Source organism: Zootoca vivipara, chromosome 3, assembly GCF_963506605.1.
Source record: "Zootoca vivipara chromosome 3, rZooViv1.1, whole genome shotgun sequence".
Lineage (NCBI taxonomy): Eukaryota > Metazoa > Chordata > Lepidosauria > Squamata > Lacertidae > Zootoca > Zootoca vivipara.
The window spans coordinates 101,120,765-101,142,571 of NC_083278.1; the positions used below are offsets into that span (position 1 = coordinate 101,120,765).

At 44.4% G+C, this 21,807-nt stretch overlaps 1 protein-coding gene across 1 annotated transcript in view; it reads left to right on the plus strand.

Annotated features, from left to right (window-relative positions):
* The window catches only part of PRKCE (protein kinase C epsilon), a 323,510-nt gene that overhangs the window by 132,761 nt on the left and 168,942 nt on the right, over positions 1 to 21,807 (plus strand). Inside the window, exon 2 of the mRNA XM_035111183.2 lies at positions 13,880 to 13,943. Coding sequence (XP_034967074.1) covers positions 13,880 to 13,943 — 64 coding nt within the window. The remainder of the gene's footprint in view (positions 1 to 13,879; positions 13,944 to 21,807) is intronic.

Here is a 21,807-nt window from a genome sequence, read left to right on the forward strand (position 1 = left end):
GCAGGAAAAGAAGCAAGCAGGTTGCAATGACGAAGAGGAGGAATGGATCCTAAACATTAGGAAGAACTTCCTGACAGTAAGAGCTGTTCGGCAGTGGAATTTGCTACCAAGGAGTGTGGTGAAGTCTCCTTCTTTGGAGGTCTTTAAGCAGAGGCTTGACAGGCATATGTCAGGAATGCTTTGATGGTGTTTCCTGCTTGACAGGGGGTTGGACTGGATGGCCCTTGTGGTCTCTTCCAACTCTATGATTCTATGATTCTATGGATCAAGGGGGTCTGTGGTCAGTGGGGTCCTTTTGTGGCCCTCAACTGATGCCTGAGCATTCTGGAAAGAAGGTAGCAGAGCTGCGGGGGGAAGTGGTAGTCACTGGAGAGCAGCTGCCAGTCAGAGTAGGCATTACTGGGCTAAATGTATACTTAAGCTGACTTAGTACAAAATTCATTCCTTCTGTCCTTTTTTACTTTGCCACACTAGGCACACAAGGCCTGAGGGAGTTATTATTTTGTTGTTTTTGTTTCAATTACTTACCTGTGTATCTTGTATTTTATTTCTGTGAACTGCCCTGAGATCTTTTGATGAAGGGTGGTACATAAATTTATTAAATAATAAATAATAATAAGATAAGATGATATGATAAGATAAGATAAGATAATCTTTATTGTCATTGTCCCCTTGCGGGAGCAACGAAATTACTCGGTTACCACATCCACTCAGATAAGGCTCAGATATTCCACATAATCCAAAATTACTATAAAACACTAATTTAAAAAATGCAATACGATGCAAGTAAAATAAGATAACTTCAAAGTCCAGACTTTCCATTTAAGGCCAAAATCGCTCTAGAGAAGAAACTGTTCTTGAGATGGCTCGTTCTTGCCTGCATTGTTCTATATCTCCTGCTCTATCCTGAGAAGTACAGCTTCCGTACCACACACACAAACCATACGTGAGCACGCTCTGTATGGCACAGTGATAGAAGGCAAGCAGCAGCTTTTGTGGGTTTTTCCTTAGAATTCTCAATAAGTACAGTCTCTGCTGTGCCTTCTTCACAAGCCCCCTTGTATTAACATTCCAGGACAGATCCTCCTGTAGCTCAGTGCTTAGAAATCTAAATGTTGTTACCCTCTCCACACAGATTCCGTCAATCAATATTGAAGGGCTGTTGTGCTTCTTTTTTTAAAAAAAAACCTACTAATTTCTCCAGATACTTCAGACAGCAACATCTGCCCCAACACCTTTAAGGTGGGATGTTTTTAAGCAGAGGTTGGATAGCCATCTGTCAGGGATTCTTCAGCTGTGATTCATGCATTGCAGGGGGCTGGACTAGATGACCTTTGGAGTTTCCTTCCAACTCCACTATTCCGTGATTCTGCCTCACCAGGAACCAGAATCAACCACTCTGTGCTGCGGAGAAGAAGGGAAATCCCAGGAACAAATCTAGCTTTACAGTTTGCTTTTCATTCTCCGAGTGTTGATATTTGCACCGACCAAAAGTTACTGTTTATTTCATAAGCATGCAAATCAATTGTTAAATACTTGGGGGGGGGGACGACAGGAGCCCAAAGAAGTATTTGAAAGGGAGGGCACATTGTTTAAACACTCCCTGCAAAGCTGCGTTCTGTCACTGCTTTGTGTATCATCTCGGTATTTATTTTAATATTATTAATATTTATTTTAGAGCGGACTTAAAAGCCTGCTTTGAGTGCACTTAAAAGCCTGCATTTCTCTTTAAGCCCTGTTGTATGTCAAAGGGCATGGAGAGCGGGAGAGATGGTGAGGAGTAAACATCTTGCTTCCGCTTCCATAAACATAAAGAGAAATTCTGTATACACTACCTTTTTGAAGCTTCTGCACCCCTCCTTGTATTTTAACTGGGTTTGATTCTGTATTTTAGCCACTTCTTACTTAAGTGAAATTGTTTTTTGATTATCATTTTCATTGTATTTATACTACACCTTTTTCCCCCAAAGAGCTTCTTCCCTTCTTTCTTTAATCCCCATAACAACCCTGTGAAGTGGGTTGACTGTCCCAAGGTTGGCGAGCTTCCTGTCTGAGTGGGGATTTGAACCCCGGTCTCCCAGGCCCTAGGCTGACCCTCTAGCCATTGCACCGCACTGCCTTCCCAGTATCTTTCCTTTACCCTGATGCCAAAGATACGCATAGCTGCACATGGAATACTGCTTGCGTCCATGTAGCTCCAGTTGCACGTGAGGTGAACACGACAAGGTATGCATTTTAAAGCAACTTTTGGAGAATATGGAAAATGGCCTCCTTGAATCGCTTTGGCTTTCTTTATTGTTCTTTCTTTTTGCAGTTCAAATGCAGGAAATGGTTTCACCTCCAACTCTGCCATCCCAGCTGATGTTTCTTTCCCTTTTCTGAGTGTTGTGTTAACCCAACAGAGCAGTTAAAATCCTGAAGGCAAGTTGGCTCTGGTTATGAATATCAATAATACATAATCTCTTTCTGCACATTCCATCATTTCTCATTATATTAATGGATGGAAGTGGAAGGGAGTGCATTATGAAGGAACTTCCAAATGATTGTATTCATACAGAAGATTGACCACAGTCTACTTTCCTTCCTTGGCTGGCTCTCAAGTACCAGATAAGAAGCAGATTAGGAGCCTCCTTGCATGTTGACAAAAGCAAGGGGAAAAGGTTGGAAGGCTGAGCTTTGGGTTTTGTGAGCTGCAGAGTTGGCAGAGAAGTCCCTGCATGCCTCTGTTCTTGATGAACAGAGAACTCTGTTCTTGATGAACAGAGGCTGAGCTTTGGGTTTTTGTGAGCTGCAGAGTTGGCAGAGAAGTCCCTGCATGCCTCTGTTCTTGATGAACACGTTCTTAATGATAATCAGGCTTGCGCAAACTACTCTGGTTCAAACAAGATGTGATGCTTGGCAGACCTGCATCTTGATCTCCCACTGGCGGTGGTTGTGGGTTTCAATCAGGGCAGTGGGGCAATTCAGGAGGCAAGGTTAAAGCCCCAGTATTGTTAATCCTGATCTGAATCCTATCCCCATTGCTATTTGCTCCATGGTAAGGGACCCAGGTGGCGCTGTGGGTTAAACTACAGAGTCTAGGGCTTGCTGATCGGAAGGTCAGCGGTTCGAATCCCTGCAACGGGGTGAGCTCCCGTTGTTCGGTCCCAGCTCCTGCCAACCTAGCAGTTCGAAAGCACCTCAAAGTGCAAGTAGATAAATAGGAACCGCTCCGGCGGGAAGGTAAACGGCGTTTCCGTGTGCTGCTCTGGTTCGCCAGAAGCAGCTTTGTCATGCTGGCCACATGACCCGGAAGCTGTCTGCGGACAAACGCCGGCTCCCTTGGCCTATAGAGCGAGATGAGCGCTGCAACCCCAGAGTCGGACACGACTGGACCCGATGGTCAGGGGCCCCTTTACCTTGTAGGGGACGGGCAGCGGATACATGTAAGTTATGGGTGGGCATAATCCAAAGCCCACAGAATCATGGATTTCCAATTCTGGTTTGGAGAGCAGGCTCAAACTGTAGTTTGCCAGTTTTCGACATTGCAACAAACTATGGATTTTGTGATAATGCATAAACAGAATGGAAACTGCATATGAGAGGAGAGGAGCTCGTTCCTGATTAAACCACCCTGTTATCGCTTAGGATCTCTCTGCTCCATAGGCTTCAACTCATTTAATGCTCTCAATTCATCACCCCAAAAGACTGTACGTATAATCACCACGATTCTTCAAAAGGAAGGCATCAGTTTTGTCTCCCCACTGTCCCTTTATTCCTTTGCACATCATGGCTGTTTGTTTTTAGGTTTTAAGCCGCTGGGCAGGGAATGCCTTGTTTTAATTGACTGGATGTTAAACACTCTAGGAGCCGTTTTGCCTGAACAGCTGGGTACAAATGCTCTAAAATAAAGAAATAACTTGCAAGGCCCTATTGTTAGGGACGCGGGTGGTGCTGTGGTCTAAACCACTGAGCCTAGGGCTTGCCGATCGGAAGGTTGGCGTTTTGAGTCCCCGCGACGGGGTGAGCTCCCTTTGCTCGGTCCCAGCTCCTGCCCACCCAGCAGTTCGAAAGCACGTCAAAGCGCAAGTAGATAAATAGGTGCCGCTCTGGCGGGAAAGTAAACGGCATTTCCGTGTGCTGCTCTGGTTTCGCCAGAAGCGGCTTAGTCATGCTGGCCACATGACCTGGAAAAACAGTCTGCGGACAAACGCCGGCTCCCTCGGCCAGTAAAGCAACATGAGCGCCGCAACCCCAGAGTCGTTTGCGACTGGACTTAACTGTCAGGGGTCCTTTACCTTTATTGTTAGGGTGGGAGGAGAGCAGAAATGTAATGTCAAGAAGTTTTTTTCATCGTGAAAGAAGGCTAAAGCAGGCAATGTTTGCAAGCAAGCAGGCACAATAACTTGATCCCCCCCCCTATCATAATCAAGGTAATTCAAGATAATGGAAACATAATGTATGAAAAAAGAGGGATCAGATCAAAGTTGATTCACATGTTGCATTTCTGTTGAGAAGGCCCCGTAACAAAAGCCTTGGAAATTAAAATATTATCCCGAACTTATTCATAGATCCAATACGGACCAAGGCCACCATCCTGGTGCTTTCTCCAAGAATGTTCCAGTTTCCTCTGGCCAGGGGAAATGATCCATGTGTTTGGGGTTAAAAGTAGTTCAGCCTCCTCTGAGTAATTGTTTCCATGTCCAGCGAACTTGCTGTCTCTCTGCCGAAACTGCCAAGAAGTGTGCCAGTGAATGTCAGTTGTGGACAGGGGTTTTATTATGTGAACTTGTAGGGATGCTGGAGCTCATATCGCAAAGCCTTCTGACATCCAACACGGGTTTCTTTTTCCTTGGCTCATTTTTCCTTGAGCCTGATGTAACTTCAGGACCCTTTCTGCTCTCAATGCCATGGAGTTGGAGCTGCTGCGGTGTGACTCCTTAGGATACCACAGCAGTAAGGTTGGAGCTGAAACCTCATTGGAGCAGCTTGAAACTGTGTCTCCTTTCCATTTCGCCATTGTCCCACTCTTTTAAGAAAGGAGGATGGTGCACAGATGAGGGAAGAGTCACAGCGTGAGTTCCATTCTGCTGTACATCACATCTGTGCTCAAGGCAAATCTAAAAAAAATGTAGTATAAACACTGACAACTGGGAAACACTGGCCTGCGAGCGCTCCAGTTGGAGAACAGCCTTTACCAAAGGTGCAATGGACTTTGAAGACACTCGAACTCAGAACGCAAGGGAGAAACATGCTAAGAGGAAGGCACGCTTGGCAACTCCACACTGTGATCAGCTCCCGCCTGGGAACCAATGTCCCCACTGTGGAAGGACGTGCAGATCCAGAATTGGCCTCCGCAGTCACTTATGGACTCATTGTTAAAACCGTGTTTATTGAAGACAATCTGACTCGGCTACAAGTGATCACCAAAAAAGAAGACTCATATACCACTTCCACGGTCATGGCTTCCCCCCCCAAAATCCTGGGAACTGTAGGGTGCTGTGAGTTGTTAGGAGACGCCTCACGGAGCTATAGTCCCCAGCAGCCTTCTACTTTCTTCTTCGGCGACCACTCATAGTCGAGTAAGATTATCTTCCATGAGCACAGTCTTAACAGTGAGTCTGTAAGTGACTGTGGAGGCCAATTCTGGATCTACACGCCCTTCCACTGTGGGGACATTGGTTTTGAGGCGGGAGTTGATCACGGTGAGGGTTTGCCTAGCAGCTCTTAGCTCTCAGCTTGTTTCTCCCTTTCGTCCTCAGTTTGAGCATCTTCAAAGCCCATGACACCTTTGCTCTTCTCCAGTTGGAGCGCTCACAGGCCAGTGTTTCCCAGATGTTGTTGGTTTGTTTGTTTTAAGATTTGCCTTGAGAGTTCCTAGGATTATATGTGTGGGGAGCCAGGGCTGTTAAAACAGTGTAACGGTGCTTTACAGGTACCAAGCGGGTGCCACGACGATCAATGTGGCATAGAGTGACCACGTCTGACTTGGCCAAAAAGAGGAATTGCATCACCGGAAACATCAGAAGACACAGTTAGATCTAAACTTACTGAAAAATTCCCAGCTATTTCACACTGAGTTTGTATTATGTAACCTAAGCAAAAAAATAATTCCTGTACATCCAAAAAAAAAAACGATTTTGGCTGGGCATCCTCTGTCTTCCCACGGACGTTATGCAGATAAATAAGGTTATTCTCTGTCTGTGTGCTTTGCAAATGATTTCCAATAGCTGTTCGCTGGTCATTTTGCCGTATTAATGGTGTCCTGAATTCACATGGCCCATAATTTGGGAACATTGGCTTTTAATGTCGCAGGCTTTAACAAATCAATTGATTGCAGAATGTTGTGATTATTCTGTCTGCAAGTTGTTTTCCACTGGCTAGATTGAAGCAACAATAACAACACAAGAACAGCCCGCTGAATCCAGCCATTGGCCCATCTAGTCCAGCACCCTGTTCTCACGGTTGCCAGCCAGATGCCTGTGGGAAGCCCCACAAGCAGGACTCAAGCACAAGAGCCACCCTCTCCTGTGCTTTCCAGCAACCGGGATTCAGAAGCATTGCTGCTTCTAACTGTGGCGGCGCAGCAGAGCCACGATGGCTAGTAGCCATGGATACTAGCCTTGCAGAAGGTTGCAGGTTCAATTCCCAGCATCTCCAGGTAGGGCTGGGAGAGACTCCTGCCTGGAACCCTGGAAAATAGGGTTGCCAGACTCAATAGAGGACAGGACTTCTGTGCCTTTAATTGCCCTGCTCTCTTTTGAGTCTGGAAACTTTAAAGAGAAACCAGCAGACCCTTTGCTTGGAAATTAAACAAAGGGTCTGCTGGTTTCTCTTTAAGGTTTCCAGGCTCAAAAGAGAGCAGGGCAATGAAAGGCACAGAAGTCCTGTCCTCTATTGAGTCTGGCAACCCTACTGGAAATCCACTGCCGGTCAGTGTAGACAGTATTGAGCTAGATGGACCAATTATTTCACCCAGTGCAAGGCAGATTCCTATGTCCCAGTGATTGGCTTTCGTAAAAGAAAAAGACCATGGGGGTTCCGCGTGGTTTCAGTAAAGCTTTTTATTTTTATTTTTACAGCCTCATGCCATTATGTTTGCTGTCTCCATTATTAATAAAACCATGAGAAGGCATTTGTAGTACAAATGAGCCTTCTGGCCACTGGGGGTTTGATATCTGCTCTGCAAAGCAAACGAATGAAGTTGTCAAGAGTCATGTGGAAATGCCTTGACGTGGGCGGGTTGTTGTTTTTTTTCTGAGGCAGGAGGGCAAATTTTACAGGTCAATTGCTTTTGGGGCTTCCTAAGTTTTCAGCTTCCTTCTTGAATTATGGCCTTGTGTATTACTCATGCAAGCACTTTGGAGGTGACAAATGTTAGCGGAGTGTTTTGGCAACGAGGGGAACGAGGAGGATTACATTTCGGCAAGCCGTATCAAAATGTCACCACGTTGTGTCGTGACAAAACGGAAACCCTCACATCAGTGCGACAATTAATCTTGCCCTCCTGCCTCTGACGAAGCATAATATGAAAATTTTATGTCCCCAGTTTCAAAACTTCAATGTCTCTTGAATGGCTCTGTCAGAATTCTCTGTGGTAGCTTCTGAAATCTCCCAAGCAGAATATTTATCTCCCGTTTGCTTTTAAGCACCATGGTTTTAACCTCAGATCTTTCCCTTTAAAAGGGTGCATTTTAGAGGTATAAAACAATCCAGACCAGAAGTTGTATGTAAATTTAAAAATATTGGGTGCAGCTGGGTTCCCCTCCCCCCCTTTATTTTGAGCAAAATGCGATCAAAAGCTCAAAGCTCAGTTTTCTAGGGCTGTGTCTGTGAGGTAATACCAATCTAATACGATCGGGGTGTGTGTGTGTAAAAAGCAGCTGAGGGTGAGTTTTGAGGCGTGGGGGAGCAAAAATACAGTACAACGTCAAACACTAAAAACTTCCCCAAAGCTCTACACCTGACACACATTTAAAGCATGCGACTTCACTCAACGAATCCTGGGAGCCGTAGTTTGTTAAGGGTACTGGAAATTGCAGGACTGTGAGGAGGAAACACTACAGTTCCCAGGAATTATAGAACGGCATGTACAGTATATTGGAAGTGCTTTACATTTGTGATGCGGTTCTGGCCCAACTTTATATATAATGTTCCTGCAATGCAAAGGTTAGGTTGGCACTATGTAAGGGATTTGAAATTACAGAAAGGATTGAAAGTGAACGTGGTGTGCGAATGGCATAAGCCGGGACAACGAAGAATATGGGTTCCTTTTATTTTAGGGGGCCATCTGCAGAATATTACTGACATGGTTCAAAGGCAGCCATCATCTCTTAGCTTCAAAACATCTACCTCGCACGCTGCTCTCTGATCTTCTAATAGACTGCACTTAAAATGTTTACAAAGGGGGCGGGGAACATTTTGACATTATCAGTGCCTGTCTTGATCCCACAGGAAATGCTGATATTTTGCTGAATTTCATTGGGAGTCCTCACCAGCACAACTGTCACTTTTTTTAAAAAAAAAAAAGTTCGCAACTCTTTCCTGCTCATATGCACAAATCGTTTTTAATTCTCTCGCCACTTATACCCTGCACACTCTTTGTAGTTAGTGGGATAATCTGTGAGGTTTTAATTTCATGCGTTTTCATATCAATGGATCAAGTCAGCTTTGTTTGCAGGTTAAAATTCAGCGGGGCTTAGACCGGAGACATAGCTCCACATTTGACAGTGCGTGTCTTTCCTGGGCAGAAAATTCCCTCCAGTCCTTAACATTCTCTCTCTCTCTCTCTCTCTCTCTCTCTCTCTCTCTCTCTCTCCACCCCACCCCTACTCCCCCCACCCCACACTTTCTTTATGAAACACAATCCGATAATTATCTGCATTTCCCACTTTTCTGAGATGGCGAGGTCCAGATGCAAGCCGCTTTGATCGAAAGCCACTCCGGCCACTCTTAAAAGGGAGAATAAATAAATAGGAAGATCTACCAAGATGTTAATATAGCATTAATACTCTAGCACATTCCCTAAAAGGGCAGTTCTTCTTCCACTTCCCAGCAATGATGTAATCCTGGCAGGATCCGGAGAGTTCTCGCATTACCGAAACGTTATCGTAAATAATTAAAAAGTAAACGCCACTTGTCAGAACTAATGACCAAAGTGCAGTTTGCGGGGCATTGATGCTCAACTGTGTGTGTGTGTGAGAGAGAGAGAGAGAGAGAGAGAGAGAGAGAGAGAAGAGAGAGAGAGAGATCACTTCCTTTAATTATTGGCGCACAGTAGTCATTATGATTGTGGATGAACGCGATGCTTATGTAAAGCATTTTAGTGTGGTCTTGGATTCTCTTTTCCTTGTAGCAGATCCTGTGTGGATTCAGAGGGACTTGGTTTGAATGCTGCGTTCCCATCTCTGTCCTGCCGTGGACACAGTTGGCAGAATTAACACTGAGTATTGGTCACGGTCAACGTGGTTTTGCTTCTGCAAGGGCAGCGTGCTTTATTTGGTGCAGGCTGCAATGCTGCCTACATTACTTCAGAGTAAGCCCTATTAAGGTCAGTGGGGCATCCTTCCAACTGAGCATGCGTAGGGTCATAGGAAAAGAGGATTAGACAGATGGAGGAGACGGCTCAGTGGCTGTTAGCCATGATGGCTGTGCTCAGCAATGCTTCTGAACACCAGTTGCCGGAAACCATGAGAGGGGAGAGTGCTCTTGTGCTCAAATCCTGCTTGAGGATTTCCCACAGGCATCTGATTGGCCAGTGTGAGAACAGGATGCTGAACTAGTGGGCCAGATGCACCAGGGTCTTCTTCTGGTCTTACAAACAGAATTTCCCAGGTGGTTTAGCAGTCAATCCCAATGTAGTTTTTTGTTTTTTTAATGGAAATAGAGACCACCTGGCAACTCTCAGCACCCTTAACATACTGCAACCCACAGGATTCTTTGCAGGAAGCCATGGCTGTCAAAAGTGAGATAACACTGCCTTAAATGGTGACTGGGAACGTGCCGCCGAGACCACATAACCACCGGTCTTGAAAGACCTACATTGGCTCCCAGTACGTTTCCAAGCATAATTCAAAGTGTTGGTACTGACCTTTATAGCCCTTAACGGCCACAGTCCAGTATACCTGAAGGAGCGTCTCCACCCCCATCCTTCTGCCCGGACACTGAGGTCCAGCGCTGATGGCCTTCTGGGGGTTCCCTCACTGCGAGAAGTGAAGTTACAGGGAACCAGGCGGAGGGCCTTCTTGGTAGTGGTGCCCGCCCTGTGGAATGCCATCCCATCAGATTTCAAAAATATAAACAACTATTTGACGTTCAGAAGACATCTGAAGGCAGCCCTGTTTAAAGGTAAAGGGACCCCTGACCATTAGGTCCAGTCGCTGATGACTGGGGTTGCGACACTCATCTCACTTTACTGGCCGAGGGAGCCGGCAACAGCTTCTGGGTCTTGTGACCAGCATGACTAAGCTGCTTCTGGTGAACCAGAGCAGCGCACAGAAACGCCGTTTACCTTCCTGCCAGAGTGGTACCTATTTATCTACTTGCACTTTGACGTGCTTTTGAACTGCTAGGTTGGCAGGAGCAGGGACCAAGCAACAGGAGTTCACTCCGTCACAGGGATTCAAACCGCTGACCTTCTGATTGGCGAGCCCTAGGCTCAGTGGTTTAACCCACAGCTCCACCCGCTTCCCTGTTTAGGGAAGTTTTTAATGACTGATGTTTTAATGTATTTTTAATCTCTTGTTGGAAGCCGCATAGAGTGGCTGCGGAAACCCAGCCAGATGGATGGGGAATAAGTAATAAATTATTATTATTATTATTATTATTATTATTATTATTATTATTATTATTAAGGTTGCCAGTGCCAGTGTGGTTGCACAGTTGTTTAATATCAGCAATTATAAATATGCATTATTTGTTGTAACTCGCGAGTAGGTGCATCATGGAATTCAATAGGTCAGGGATGAAGGAAACAGTGTCCTCTCAGATTTTGCTGAACTACATCTGCTTTCATTGCTAGCCATGCTGGGGCTGATGGGAGTTTGAGTCCAACATCCTAGGGAGGTCTCAAGGCTTCCATAACCCTGCAGTAAGTACAGTGGTGCCTCAACTTACGAATTTAATCCGTTCCGAAGGCACCTCCGTAAGTCGAAAAATCCGTAAGTCGAAAAACGCCATTGGAAACACGATTTCCCATAGGAATGCATTGAAAACGGAAAAATTCGTAAGTCAAAGCAACCCTATCTAAAAATCCGTAAGTCGAAAAATCCCTATCTAAAACCGCCACGGTTTTTTTCCGGATGTCGGGACATTCATAAGTGCGTGGCCATTAGCCCCATTCGTAAGTCAAAAAATTCGGTTGTTGAGACGTTCGTAAGTCGAGCTACCACTGTAATAGGTTTTGTCCCCTGTCCTGCTATTTTGCACCTGGTGGGTGGAACTTTGGGTTCTAGTTACAAACAAACAAACAGACGAAATGCCAAAGTCGCTCACACAAGCCTGGGACTGCCCTGCTATAAAAGACAGTAATTACAGGAACTAAGTCGTTCTTTTCAGACCTTGGCTCTGCACCGCATGCCCTGTGCATTGGTGCCAAATATGTGTTGTACTAAATATGTATTGTGTTAACATCCTGAAATATAGCCACCGCATGTGTAAAAGATCAGCTCCTCCCCCAGGTTCCCTCGCAATTTCGAAGGTCAATCGAGAATAGCATTTGGAAATTGCCCCCTTTGTGCCAACTCGAGGCCGACAAGGACACTCAGGAGATGGCCTGTTCTTGGCTGCTCCACCTTGTGGAACGTCCGGAGAATCTCTGTAGCTTGAGCACATCTCATCTTCACACATGGCAAGGAGTGGCATAAGGAGGCTGCTGCCTTTCACTCTCCTGGGATCACACTTCTTTTTTTCAATGATATTCTTAATTAAGTTTCAACAATTGTAATATGCACAATCCAGTTCACATTTAATTCCCTCCCCCTCTTATTTTGTTGATTTCCTACCCCTTTTTTCCATGAAGTTGTTGTCCCCCCCCCCTCCTGCTGCACGCTGTCTTCTATTTGTTAAATCTACAGTGGTACCTCGGTTCTCAAACTTCATCCATTCCGCAAGTCCGTTCCAAAACCAAAGCGTTCCAAAATCAAGGCGTGCTTTCCCATAGAAAGTAATGCAAACTGGATTAATCCGTTCCAGACTTTTAAAAACAACCCCTGAAGAAGCAATTTAACATGAATTTTACTGTCTTAACGACACCATTGATCCATAAAATGAAAGCAATAAACAATGTACTGCAGTCACACAATCAATCAGTAGCTGAACTGGGTTCCACACAGTCACAAAAAGAGCCGCAAAAACAGAAACACAAAATAAATAGCAAAAACAGACAGACCTCAGGGTAATACTCAAACCGCCAGTTTAACACTTAAAACGGAAGTGTGGCATTCAAAATAGAAGTGTGGCACTCAAATTGTCAGTGTTACACTCAAATTGGAGTATGTTCAGCTTCCGAAAAAAGTTCACAAACTGGAACACTTACTTCCAGGTTTGCAGTGTTTGGGTTCCAAGTTGTTTGAGTACCAAGGCGTTTAAGAACCAAGGTACCACTGTAATTAATTCTGTTGCTCCTAGCTCAAATCCTGCTTGTGAGTTCATCATACTACAGTGGTGCCTCGCTAGACGAACGCCCTGTAAGACGAATTTTTCGCTTAACGGAAGGATTTTTCGAGCGGAGGTTGCCTCGCTAGACAAATTCGTTTTATGAAAAATTTGTCTAGCGAATCGCGGTTTCCTATAGGAATGCATTGACATTCAATTAATGCGTTCCTATGGGCAAATAATAAAAAAAATTCAATGCATTCCTATGGGATTCACTAGACGTGGAATGAATTAAATTCGTCTAGCGAGGCACCACTGTATATCATATTTCTTTAAGTGGTCTGGAAAAGGCATCCATTCTTCCATAAAACACTCATCTTTAGATTCTCTCAATTTTGTTGTCAATTTTGCCAGTTCTGCATAGTCCATTAGCTTGCTCATCCGTTCTTCTTTGGTGAGAATTTCTTCCACTTCTGAGCAATAAAGAATCCTAGCTGCCGTTGTTACTGCTGGGATCACACTTCTGAGGGGAAACTTGCTTGCCTCCCTGAGCGAAAAGCTGCAGAGGTTCCAAGTGCAGGCGCAGATCGTTGTTCATTATGCGTATTATCCCAAAAACTTGACAAGTGGATGCATGAATTGCTTGTACATCCACATTTTGCTGTTTCCAACACATGAAGGCACTCTCAAGAGTTTTCATAAATTCTTTTGGGAGCCAGTGTTCCCAAGCCGACGATACTCTGAAGGCTGTAAACATCTGTTACATTTTAATTGCTTCTCTACAGCCTTCCCCTGCTTAGTGCCCTCCAGATGTTTTAGACAACAACTTCCAGCATCCTTGATCATTGGCTATGTTGGCTGGAGATTATGGGAGTTGGAGTCCAAACCATCTGGAAGGCATGAGATCGGGGAAGGATGTTTGAAGATATTGTTCACTCGATAATTTATATCCCCCCCCACATGTGTTTACCTATCCCAAACATTTGGAATATGCAGAGTTGTGAATTCAAGAATCAGATAAAGTGTTGCTCTTACTTGTCGTCAGGTAATTAAGAAAGGGGACCCGGTGAGGTTGAAATCCAGAAGTGTAAACAAATGTTTATGAGGATCCTTCCTACTTAAATCTGAGGCTGGATTGAGATGGCACACCTGACGGACTTTCTCAAGTCCTTGAAACCACTGGCTTCCATTGAGTATGCGGTACAAGGATTTGCAAGATGACGTTTAGTAATAAACAAACAAACACACCCAAGGAAAAGAACACAGCGGAATTCTAATAATAAATATTTGCTTTTTCCAACTGCAGATTGATTTGGAACCAGAAGGAAGAGTGTTTGTAATCATCGATCTTTCAGGCTCATCAGGTGAAGGTAAGACTGTTGGGTTTTTATCATCTTCTGCCGTTAATAGCAGATTTATAGTACATTATTGGACACATGATTCAGGACTCTTTCCTCCAAAGATAAGAGTCTCTAGGTATATGTGCCACAGGGAGCTTGAGAAAACCAGGAGCTCTCCGTGATGTGTACCTGTGTGTACCTGTGTCAGACAAATATTTGCGACAACCACATGCTCTTTTAAAGTGGTGATGCTGTGGAAATTCAAAAATCTAATGTTGCAATTAGAAGGTGTGTCATTCTCAAATGTATTCTGAGTTCTGGCTTTGAGATGATGAAGTTTAGGATTTTTGTCATTAATCCAAACCAATCGATTACAAGTTAATTTATACTTTCTGTGCCTGCATGGTTGGCATGAGTCAGCCACACTTTGCCAGCTTGCGTGCATGCCCAGTTGCTTTTATCTGTGAGTCTTTACTTTCCTGAAGGTAATTAAAATATTCTGATTCCAATGAACGTTACGTGTGGAATGATTTTATTGCGCTGAATCCTGTGATGAACCTACATTTTTGTTGGTGATGGTTGGTGTGCCACTGCCTCCACCTGTTTCCACCTGCTTCTTCTTGATCTACTGGTTTTAGTTATACCTGTTTGGCTCCTGCACTGGGAGAATGGTGGGGCATCCATTAAAGGTAATTAAAGGGAGATCCAGGTATAAAATAAATCAGAGTGTCACTCAAAGTCTCTATACAACAAGTGGACCTTCGCCATATGGCTAAAACGCATTAAGGTTGGGACTACTGGTGTTCCCAAGGAGACAGCGTGTTCCACAATATGTGAACCTAAACAAGCCGTGGTTTTCTTTCTGTTGCAATTGGAAAGAACTTAATTTGTGTGGAGGTTAGGTACCTGCAACAGCAGGGGCGTGCGTAGATCCAGCCTGTTTGTCGCGAGTGCATATTTAAATACATGTGTGATATTTTATCGGTTGCTGTATATCAGGCATAGGCAACCTTGGCTCTCCAGATGTTTTGGAACTACAACTCCCATGATCCCTAGCTAACAGGGCCAGTGGTCAGGGATCATGGGAGTTGTAGTTCCAAAGCATCTGGAAAGCCAAGGTTACCTAATATGCCTGCTGTATATGCTAGAAAAAGAAAGCCTAAGGATTGTGTTATGCAGGGACTCACAAGAAGAAACAATAAGAAAAGATAAGAAAAGAAGAAATGTATTTTCACAGGTTATATACCGTATATATGAACAGTATATGTTTCGCATACTGGGCTAGACCTTTACGTTAGGAAATAACCAATAAAATGTTCACAGTTATTATTATTCGGCCTGTTGCGCTTTGTGTATTGTGATAACTGTATTTGCGTAGCAAGGTATTGAATTTGTTTTCTATATGCTACCTTGGCATCCATTTGAAATATTGTTGTCGTTTAGTCGTTTAGTCGTGTCCGACTCTTCGTGACCCCATGGACCATAGCACGCCAGGCACTCCTGTCTTGCACTGCCTCCCGTAGTTTGGTCAAACTCATGTTCGTAGCTTCGAGAACACTGTCCAACCATCTTGTCCTCTGTCGTCCCCTTCTCCTTGTGCCCTCCATCTTTCCCAACATCAGGGTCTTTTCCAATGATTCTTCTCTTCTCATGAGGTGGCCAAAGTATTGGAGCCTCAGCTTCACGATCTGTCCTTCCAGGGAGCACTCAGGGCTGATTTCCTTAAGAATGGATAGGTTTGATCTTCTAGCAGTCCATGGGACTCTCAAGAGTCTCCTCCAGCACCATAATTCAAAAGCATCAATTCTTCGGCGATCAGCCTTCTTTATGGTCCAGCTCTCACTTCCATACATCACTACTGGGAAAACCATAGCTTTAACTATACGGACCTTTGTCGGCAAGGTGATGTCTCTGCTTTTTAAGATGCTGTCTAGGTTTGTCATTGCTTTTCTCCCAAGAAGCAGGCGTCTTTTAATTTCGTGACTGCTGTCACCATCTGCAGTGATCAAGGAGCCCAAGAAAATAAAATCTCTCACTGCCTCCATTTCTTCCCCTTCTATTTGCCAGGAGGTGATGGGACCAGTGGCCATGATCTTGGTTTTTTTGATGTTGAGCTTCAGACCATATTTTGCGCTCCTCTTTCACCCTCATTAAAAGGTTCTTTAATTCCTCCTCACTTTCTGCCATCAAGGTTGTGTCATCTGCATATCTGAGGTTGTTGATATTTCTTCCGGCAATCTTAATTCCTGCTTGGGATTCATCTAGTCCAGCCTTTCGCATGATGAATTCTGCATATAAGTTAAATAAGCAGGGAGACAATATACAACCTTGTCGTACTCCTTTCCCAATTTTGAACCAATCAGTTGTTCCATATCCAGTTCTAACTGTAGCTTCTTGTCCCACATAGAGATTTCTCAGGAGACAGATGAGGTGATCAGGCACTCCCATTTCTTTAAGAACTTGCCATAGTTTGCTGTGGTCGACACAGTCAAAGGCTTTTGCATAGTCAATGAAGCAGAAGTAGACATTTTTCTGGAACTCTCTAGCTTTCTCCATAAGCCAGCGCATGTTTGCTATCTGGTCTCTGGTTCCTCTGCCCTTTCGAAATCCAGCTTGCACTTCTGGGAGTTCTCGGTCCACATACTGCCTAAGCCTGCCTTGTAGAATTTTAAGCATAACCTTGCTAGCGTGTGAAATGAGCGCAATTGTGCGGTAGTTGGAGCATTCTTTGGCACTGCCCTTCTTTGGAATTGGGATGTAGACTGATCTTCTCCAATCCTCTGGCCATTGCTGAGTTTTCCAAACTTGCTGGCATATTGGGTGTAGCACCTTAACAGCATCATCTTTTAAAATTTTAAATAGTTCAGCTGGAATATCATCACTTCCACTGGCTTTGTTATTAGCAGTGCTTTCTAAGGCCCATTTGACTTCACTCTCCAAGATGTCTGGCTCAAGGTCAGCAACCACACTACCTGGGGTGTACGAGACCTCCATATCTTTCTGGTATAATTCCTCTGTGTATTCTTGCCACCTCTTCTTTGAAATGTAGGGTTGCCAAAAAATATAACAAATGACAGTATCCATATTCTTCTGCATGTGGACAGCAAAAAGAATACCAGTTGTTCCTCGTTTCTCTCCCCCCCCCCCACCACTTTTGTCCTGCTTGGTGCATTTTATAAGGTAAAGGGGACCCCTGACCATTAGGTCCAGTCGTGACCGACTCTGGGGTTGCGCGCTCATCTCGCATTATTGGCCGAGGGAGCCGGCGTATAGCTTCCAGGTCATGTGGCCAGCATGACAAAGCTGTTCTGGCAAACCAGAGCAGCACATGGAAACGCCGTTTACCTTCCCGCTGTAGCAGTTCCTATTTATCTATTTGCATTTTGACGTGCTTTCGAACTGCTAGGTGGGCAGGAGCTGGGACCAAGCAACGGGAGCTCACCCCGTCACAGGGATTCGAACCGCTGACCTTCTGATCAGCAAGCCCTAGGCTCAGTGGTTTAACCACAGCGCCACCTGGGTCCCTCTTGGTGCATTTTATATTCTGTTATTAAATGACAATATACAATGATTCTAGTTACAGGTAGGTAGCCGTGTTGGTCTGAGTCGAAGCAAAATAAAAAAATTCCTTCAGTAGCACCTTAAAGACCAACTAAGTTTATATTTTGGTATGAGCTTTCGTGTGCATGCACACTTCTTCAGATACACAGTATCTGAAGAAGTGTGCATGCACACGAAAGCTCATACCAAAATATAAACTTAGTTGGTCTTTAAGGTGCTACTGAAGGAATTTTTTTAATATACAATGATGTGTGTGGAGGTGAAAGATTGAGTTCTTTTACTGGAAGCTTCTATATACCGCTTTTTATCACATTGAGCACAAAGCAGTGTGTCGAATCACAAAGCAGCTAACTTTGTGGCTGCAAAGCAGCATGGTGTCTCCCAAACAGCTACGCCCTCCCCTTGTCTCACAGCACCTGCCATCTGCGGAGTCTTACTAGACCATCTGCGGCGGCTGACTCACTCTGCCTAACGGTAGAGCCGGCCATGCAGTATTCATTTATTAATTAAAAGAATTTGAAAAGAAAACAGAGCAGGGCTTATTAGATCTAGTAAGACTCCTAGTCCTTGAGTGGGAAACTGAGCTGAGCTGGTAAACCTGGATTCCGAGGTTTGTTTAGCTAGCAATTATCTGTGTGGCCTGAGGAAAAAAGCCCCCGTCGACATCTGCTTCCAATCTGTTAAAAAAAGGCGAAAAAGAATAATGACAGAGCCTGGTTGTGAAGTAGAGGAGGTTTTTTTTAAGAGAGGGGGGGGGTATTTTGTATGCAGCTACTATATGGATGATTAATAGTGTGCACTTGCCTTTGGAACACCTTATAAAGCCCTCTCCTGACATCTCTGGGTGCTTGCCACATCCTCCCTTGATCACGATGGCAAATGGCGAAAACTAAAACAGTTCCGAAGGTAGCTAGCTGATGCACAGACGTCCTCACTGTTTACTACCTTGGCATGCTGAAGTGGCCGATCTATCAAGAAAGCAGGAACGAGAAAACAGGAGTGTAGGAAACCGTTCCAAGGGTTCCATTATCTGTTTTGGCAAGGCTGTCCCTCCTTTTGCTGCCTCTGAGCCCCGGTGTTAGCCTCCTGGTCCTATTTCATCTCAACCGTCTCGTTGTGGAAGCTGTTTTCCCTCCCTGTGTGTATGTGCGCCCTGCTGGCGTTGGCTGGGCCCCGAACGGCCTGCTTCATAATCTTCAACTCCGGTTATCACTGAGTCAGCAGTTTGGAGGAGAAAGCATTTCTCTTTTCTCCTCTCTTTGATGGAAGACGATAGTCTTTTAGCAGCACGGCATTCCTTCTTCTTTTGGCTGCTTTGGACGTTGGCGGCTGCCCAAGACCACATTGATTTTTCCATAGTAAGCAGCCCTTTTCTCTTTGGTAAGCATTATTTCTAGAAAAGAGCGCGTCCACAGGCTCTTTCCCCCCTCTTCTGCTCTTAGAGCAATGCCCTTTGTGTATGAAACAGACCCCGCTTGGTCCTCCTTGCAGTAGACACATTGAAATTAATGGTCCTAACTAAATTGGAGCAGACACATTGAAATTAAAGGTCATGACTAAGTTTAAGTCTATTATTTGCAACAGGTCTACTCTGAGTCCTTTGGAATTCCCTCCCCCTGGATACAAGGCAGGCATCTACTGAAAGCCTTCCTCTTAAAGCAAGCTGTTTAAGCCGAGATCTTTCCCCCTCTGCATTTGTATTTGAATTATTTTAAATATAGTTACAGGTTGGTAGCCGTGTTGGTCTGAGTCGAAGCAAAATAAAAAAAAAATCCTTCAGTAGCACCTTAAAGACCAACTAAGTTTTTATTTTGGTATGAGCTTTCGTGTGCATGCACACTTCTTCAGATACACTGGAAACGGAAGCATGATCAAGCTTCCTTTAGCGCCTCAGCCCTTGTCCCCCCCCCCCAGGACTAATTGCAGCCATCAGCAGCCGTTAACAGCCATCCACAGGTTTACCACTCCCATCAGCCCATCACCCATTCCCACCAACCCCCACCACCCTCTGTATATATATAAGGGTCTGACACTTCCGTTTCCAGTGTATCTGAAGAAGTGTGCATGCACACGAAAGCTCATACCAAAATAAAAACTTAGTTGGTCTTTAAGGTGCTACTGAAGGAATTTTTTTATTTTAAATATGTTTCCTATTGTTTCCTCAGTTGCTGTTTGCCACCTTTCACTCTGTGGGGGTGGGTGGTGGGCGGGATATAAATTTAATTAGTATATAAGAAAATAAAGTAAGGCAGATTCATATAACGACATGCATCTTGACTGAAGATGTTCTCTGATATTGCTATGTCACATGGATGATGGAGGCAAGCTTGTTATTCTCATCAGCATCCAGCCGCCGCTCCTGATGAGTGCCTAACCAGTTGCTGACATGACTGTACAAAAATCCAGCCTTTCTGGGATGTGATGTTCCAATAAATTAATAAAACAACAACAATTGGAAATCAAACCAGAATTATCTTTATTAAAATAAATTTCCAAGACAACAATCTGGATTTACATAATACATAATTAATACAAGAGGTGAGACGCAACATAACCAGGCACTGGGAAGACATTTCTGGCACAAAGATGGACCATTGGTTCAAAACGGTGTGGGAAACAGCCCTCCATGAGAGATTAACAAATAAACTGCAGTTGACACATGGACAGATCAAGAAAGATGACTGGTTTAATTTCATAGCATATGCCAGTATCCCAGAAAACAATCCCCCCTCATCAGCATTTGGCTCAATCTGGTTGATATAAATGTAAATTTAAACATTAATTATTATCTTTGCTTTGAACCTCACCTCCCACATCCATCAATATACAAACACCTTATATTGTTTCATTGGGAACATAAGAGGGGAAAAGACTATTACTCATACGTAATCTAAGCACAGCCCCAAGGGCTCCTGATTAGGCGTTTAGCTGTGCACTGTTGAATGTTATCTGTTAACTCTGTTCTGTCCTGTTTCCCTTTGTTTCTGTATTTGTTTAAACCAGTTCATGAACCAAGAACTTATACATTGACCTCTAACAATGAACCATATGCTGTAGATATCACTGCAAACTTATTTTGCTACTAGCTGGCCAGGCCACGCGTTGCTGTGGCTCATACCTGTGATTCCCCCCCACCCTGTCCTGATCCATGACCTATCCCATCCCCTCCTGCCCCCAACCCACACCCAGGCAAGTCCCCACCTCCATTCGGCCTAGTCTGTAAAGGTGAGCCTCCATTTGGCCTAGTAGCTGCAGTACCAGTGTAGCCTCCGATAGAGGGCCAAGGTTTTCTAGCTGTAGTACCAGTATAGCCGTCGCTAGAGGGCGCTGTGCTGTAACCTCTTCTGCCTTCTATTCGCCAGCTTTCCTGGCCCTCTGAGTTCAGGTTTCCAAACTAGTGGGTTTTACCTGGTTTTTGTGGCACAGGTGTGACATGTGGCCAATCTAAGCGCATGGAAACACTCGGATATCCCCATGTGACGCTGTGGCCAAATTTGAACGCGATCGGGCAAGCGGTTTCGGAGAACATAGCGGCCTAACAAACACGGACCTTCTACATTTATATATATAGAGAGATTCTTTGTGATATACAAATGATGAGAGAAGACTTGGGTCTATTTATTTGTATCATTTATTATTTGTTTAGAAAACCCAATAAAAGTGGCTTTTCTCAAAGTTCTTACCTCCTCTAGACCTCCTTTAGGAAAGGGTTTGCCTCTGACTACAAGTTCATGCTGTGCACGGCAACACTCTAATAATTCGTAAGTAGCTTTTGCAGCTACAACCCTGCTTGTCTGTTTCCCTGGAAAAGTGCACTTGATGCAAACTTTACACCAGCAGGTGACTCATTCCTTTTGTTTGGGGGGGGCACCATAATGTTCTTCCATGTTTGGTCGAAAGGCTAGAGAATGATTCACAGTTGCATCCTCCTTCTCCATATTTCCTTTTGCCATGTCTCCTCGAACCACAAAGTCTTTTTTGCATCAAGGCAAGGTGATTAATTATGTTTGTCTGGTTGCCTGCACTTAACTGAAAATGCAGGTTTGGATTTCGGCACAGGAGTGGGAAGATTAAGCTTCAGCAAAATATCACAGCTCATGCGTGTAGGTGGGGTACGTATGTGTCACCAGAAGCATCACATGGAAATCTTTTGGTTTCCAAGTGAAGTTACTGTATTTACTCAAATCTAATGTGCCATCGTAGCTAACGCGCACCCTAATTTTCACGTCGTGATTTGGCCAGAAAAGGTGCACATTGCATTTGAGTAAATATGGTAACGCTTTATTGGAAGAAATGAGGCTGCTCTGTAGTGCCAGGACTGCTGAGCACACAC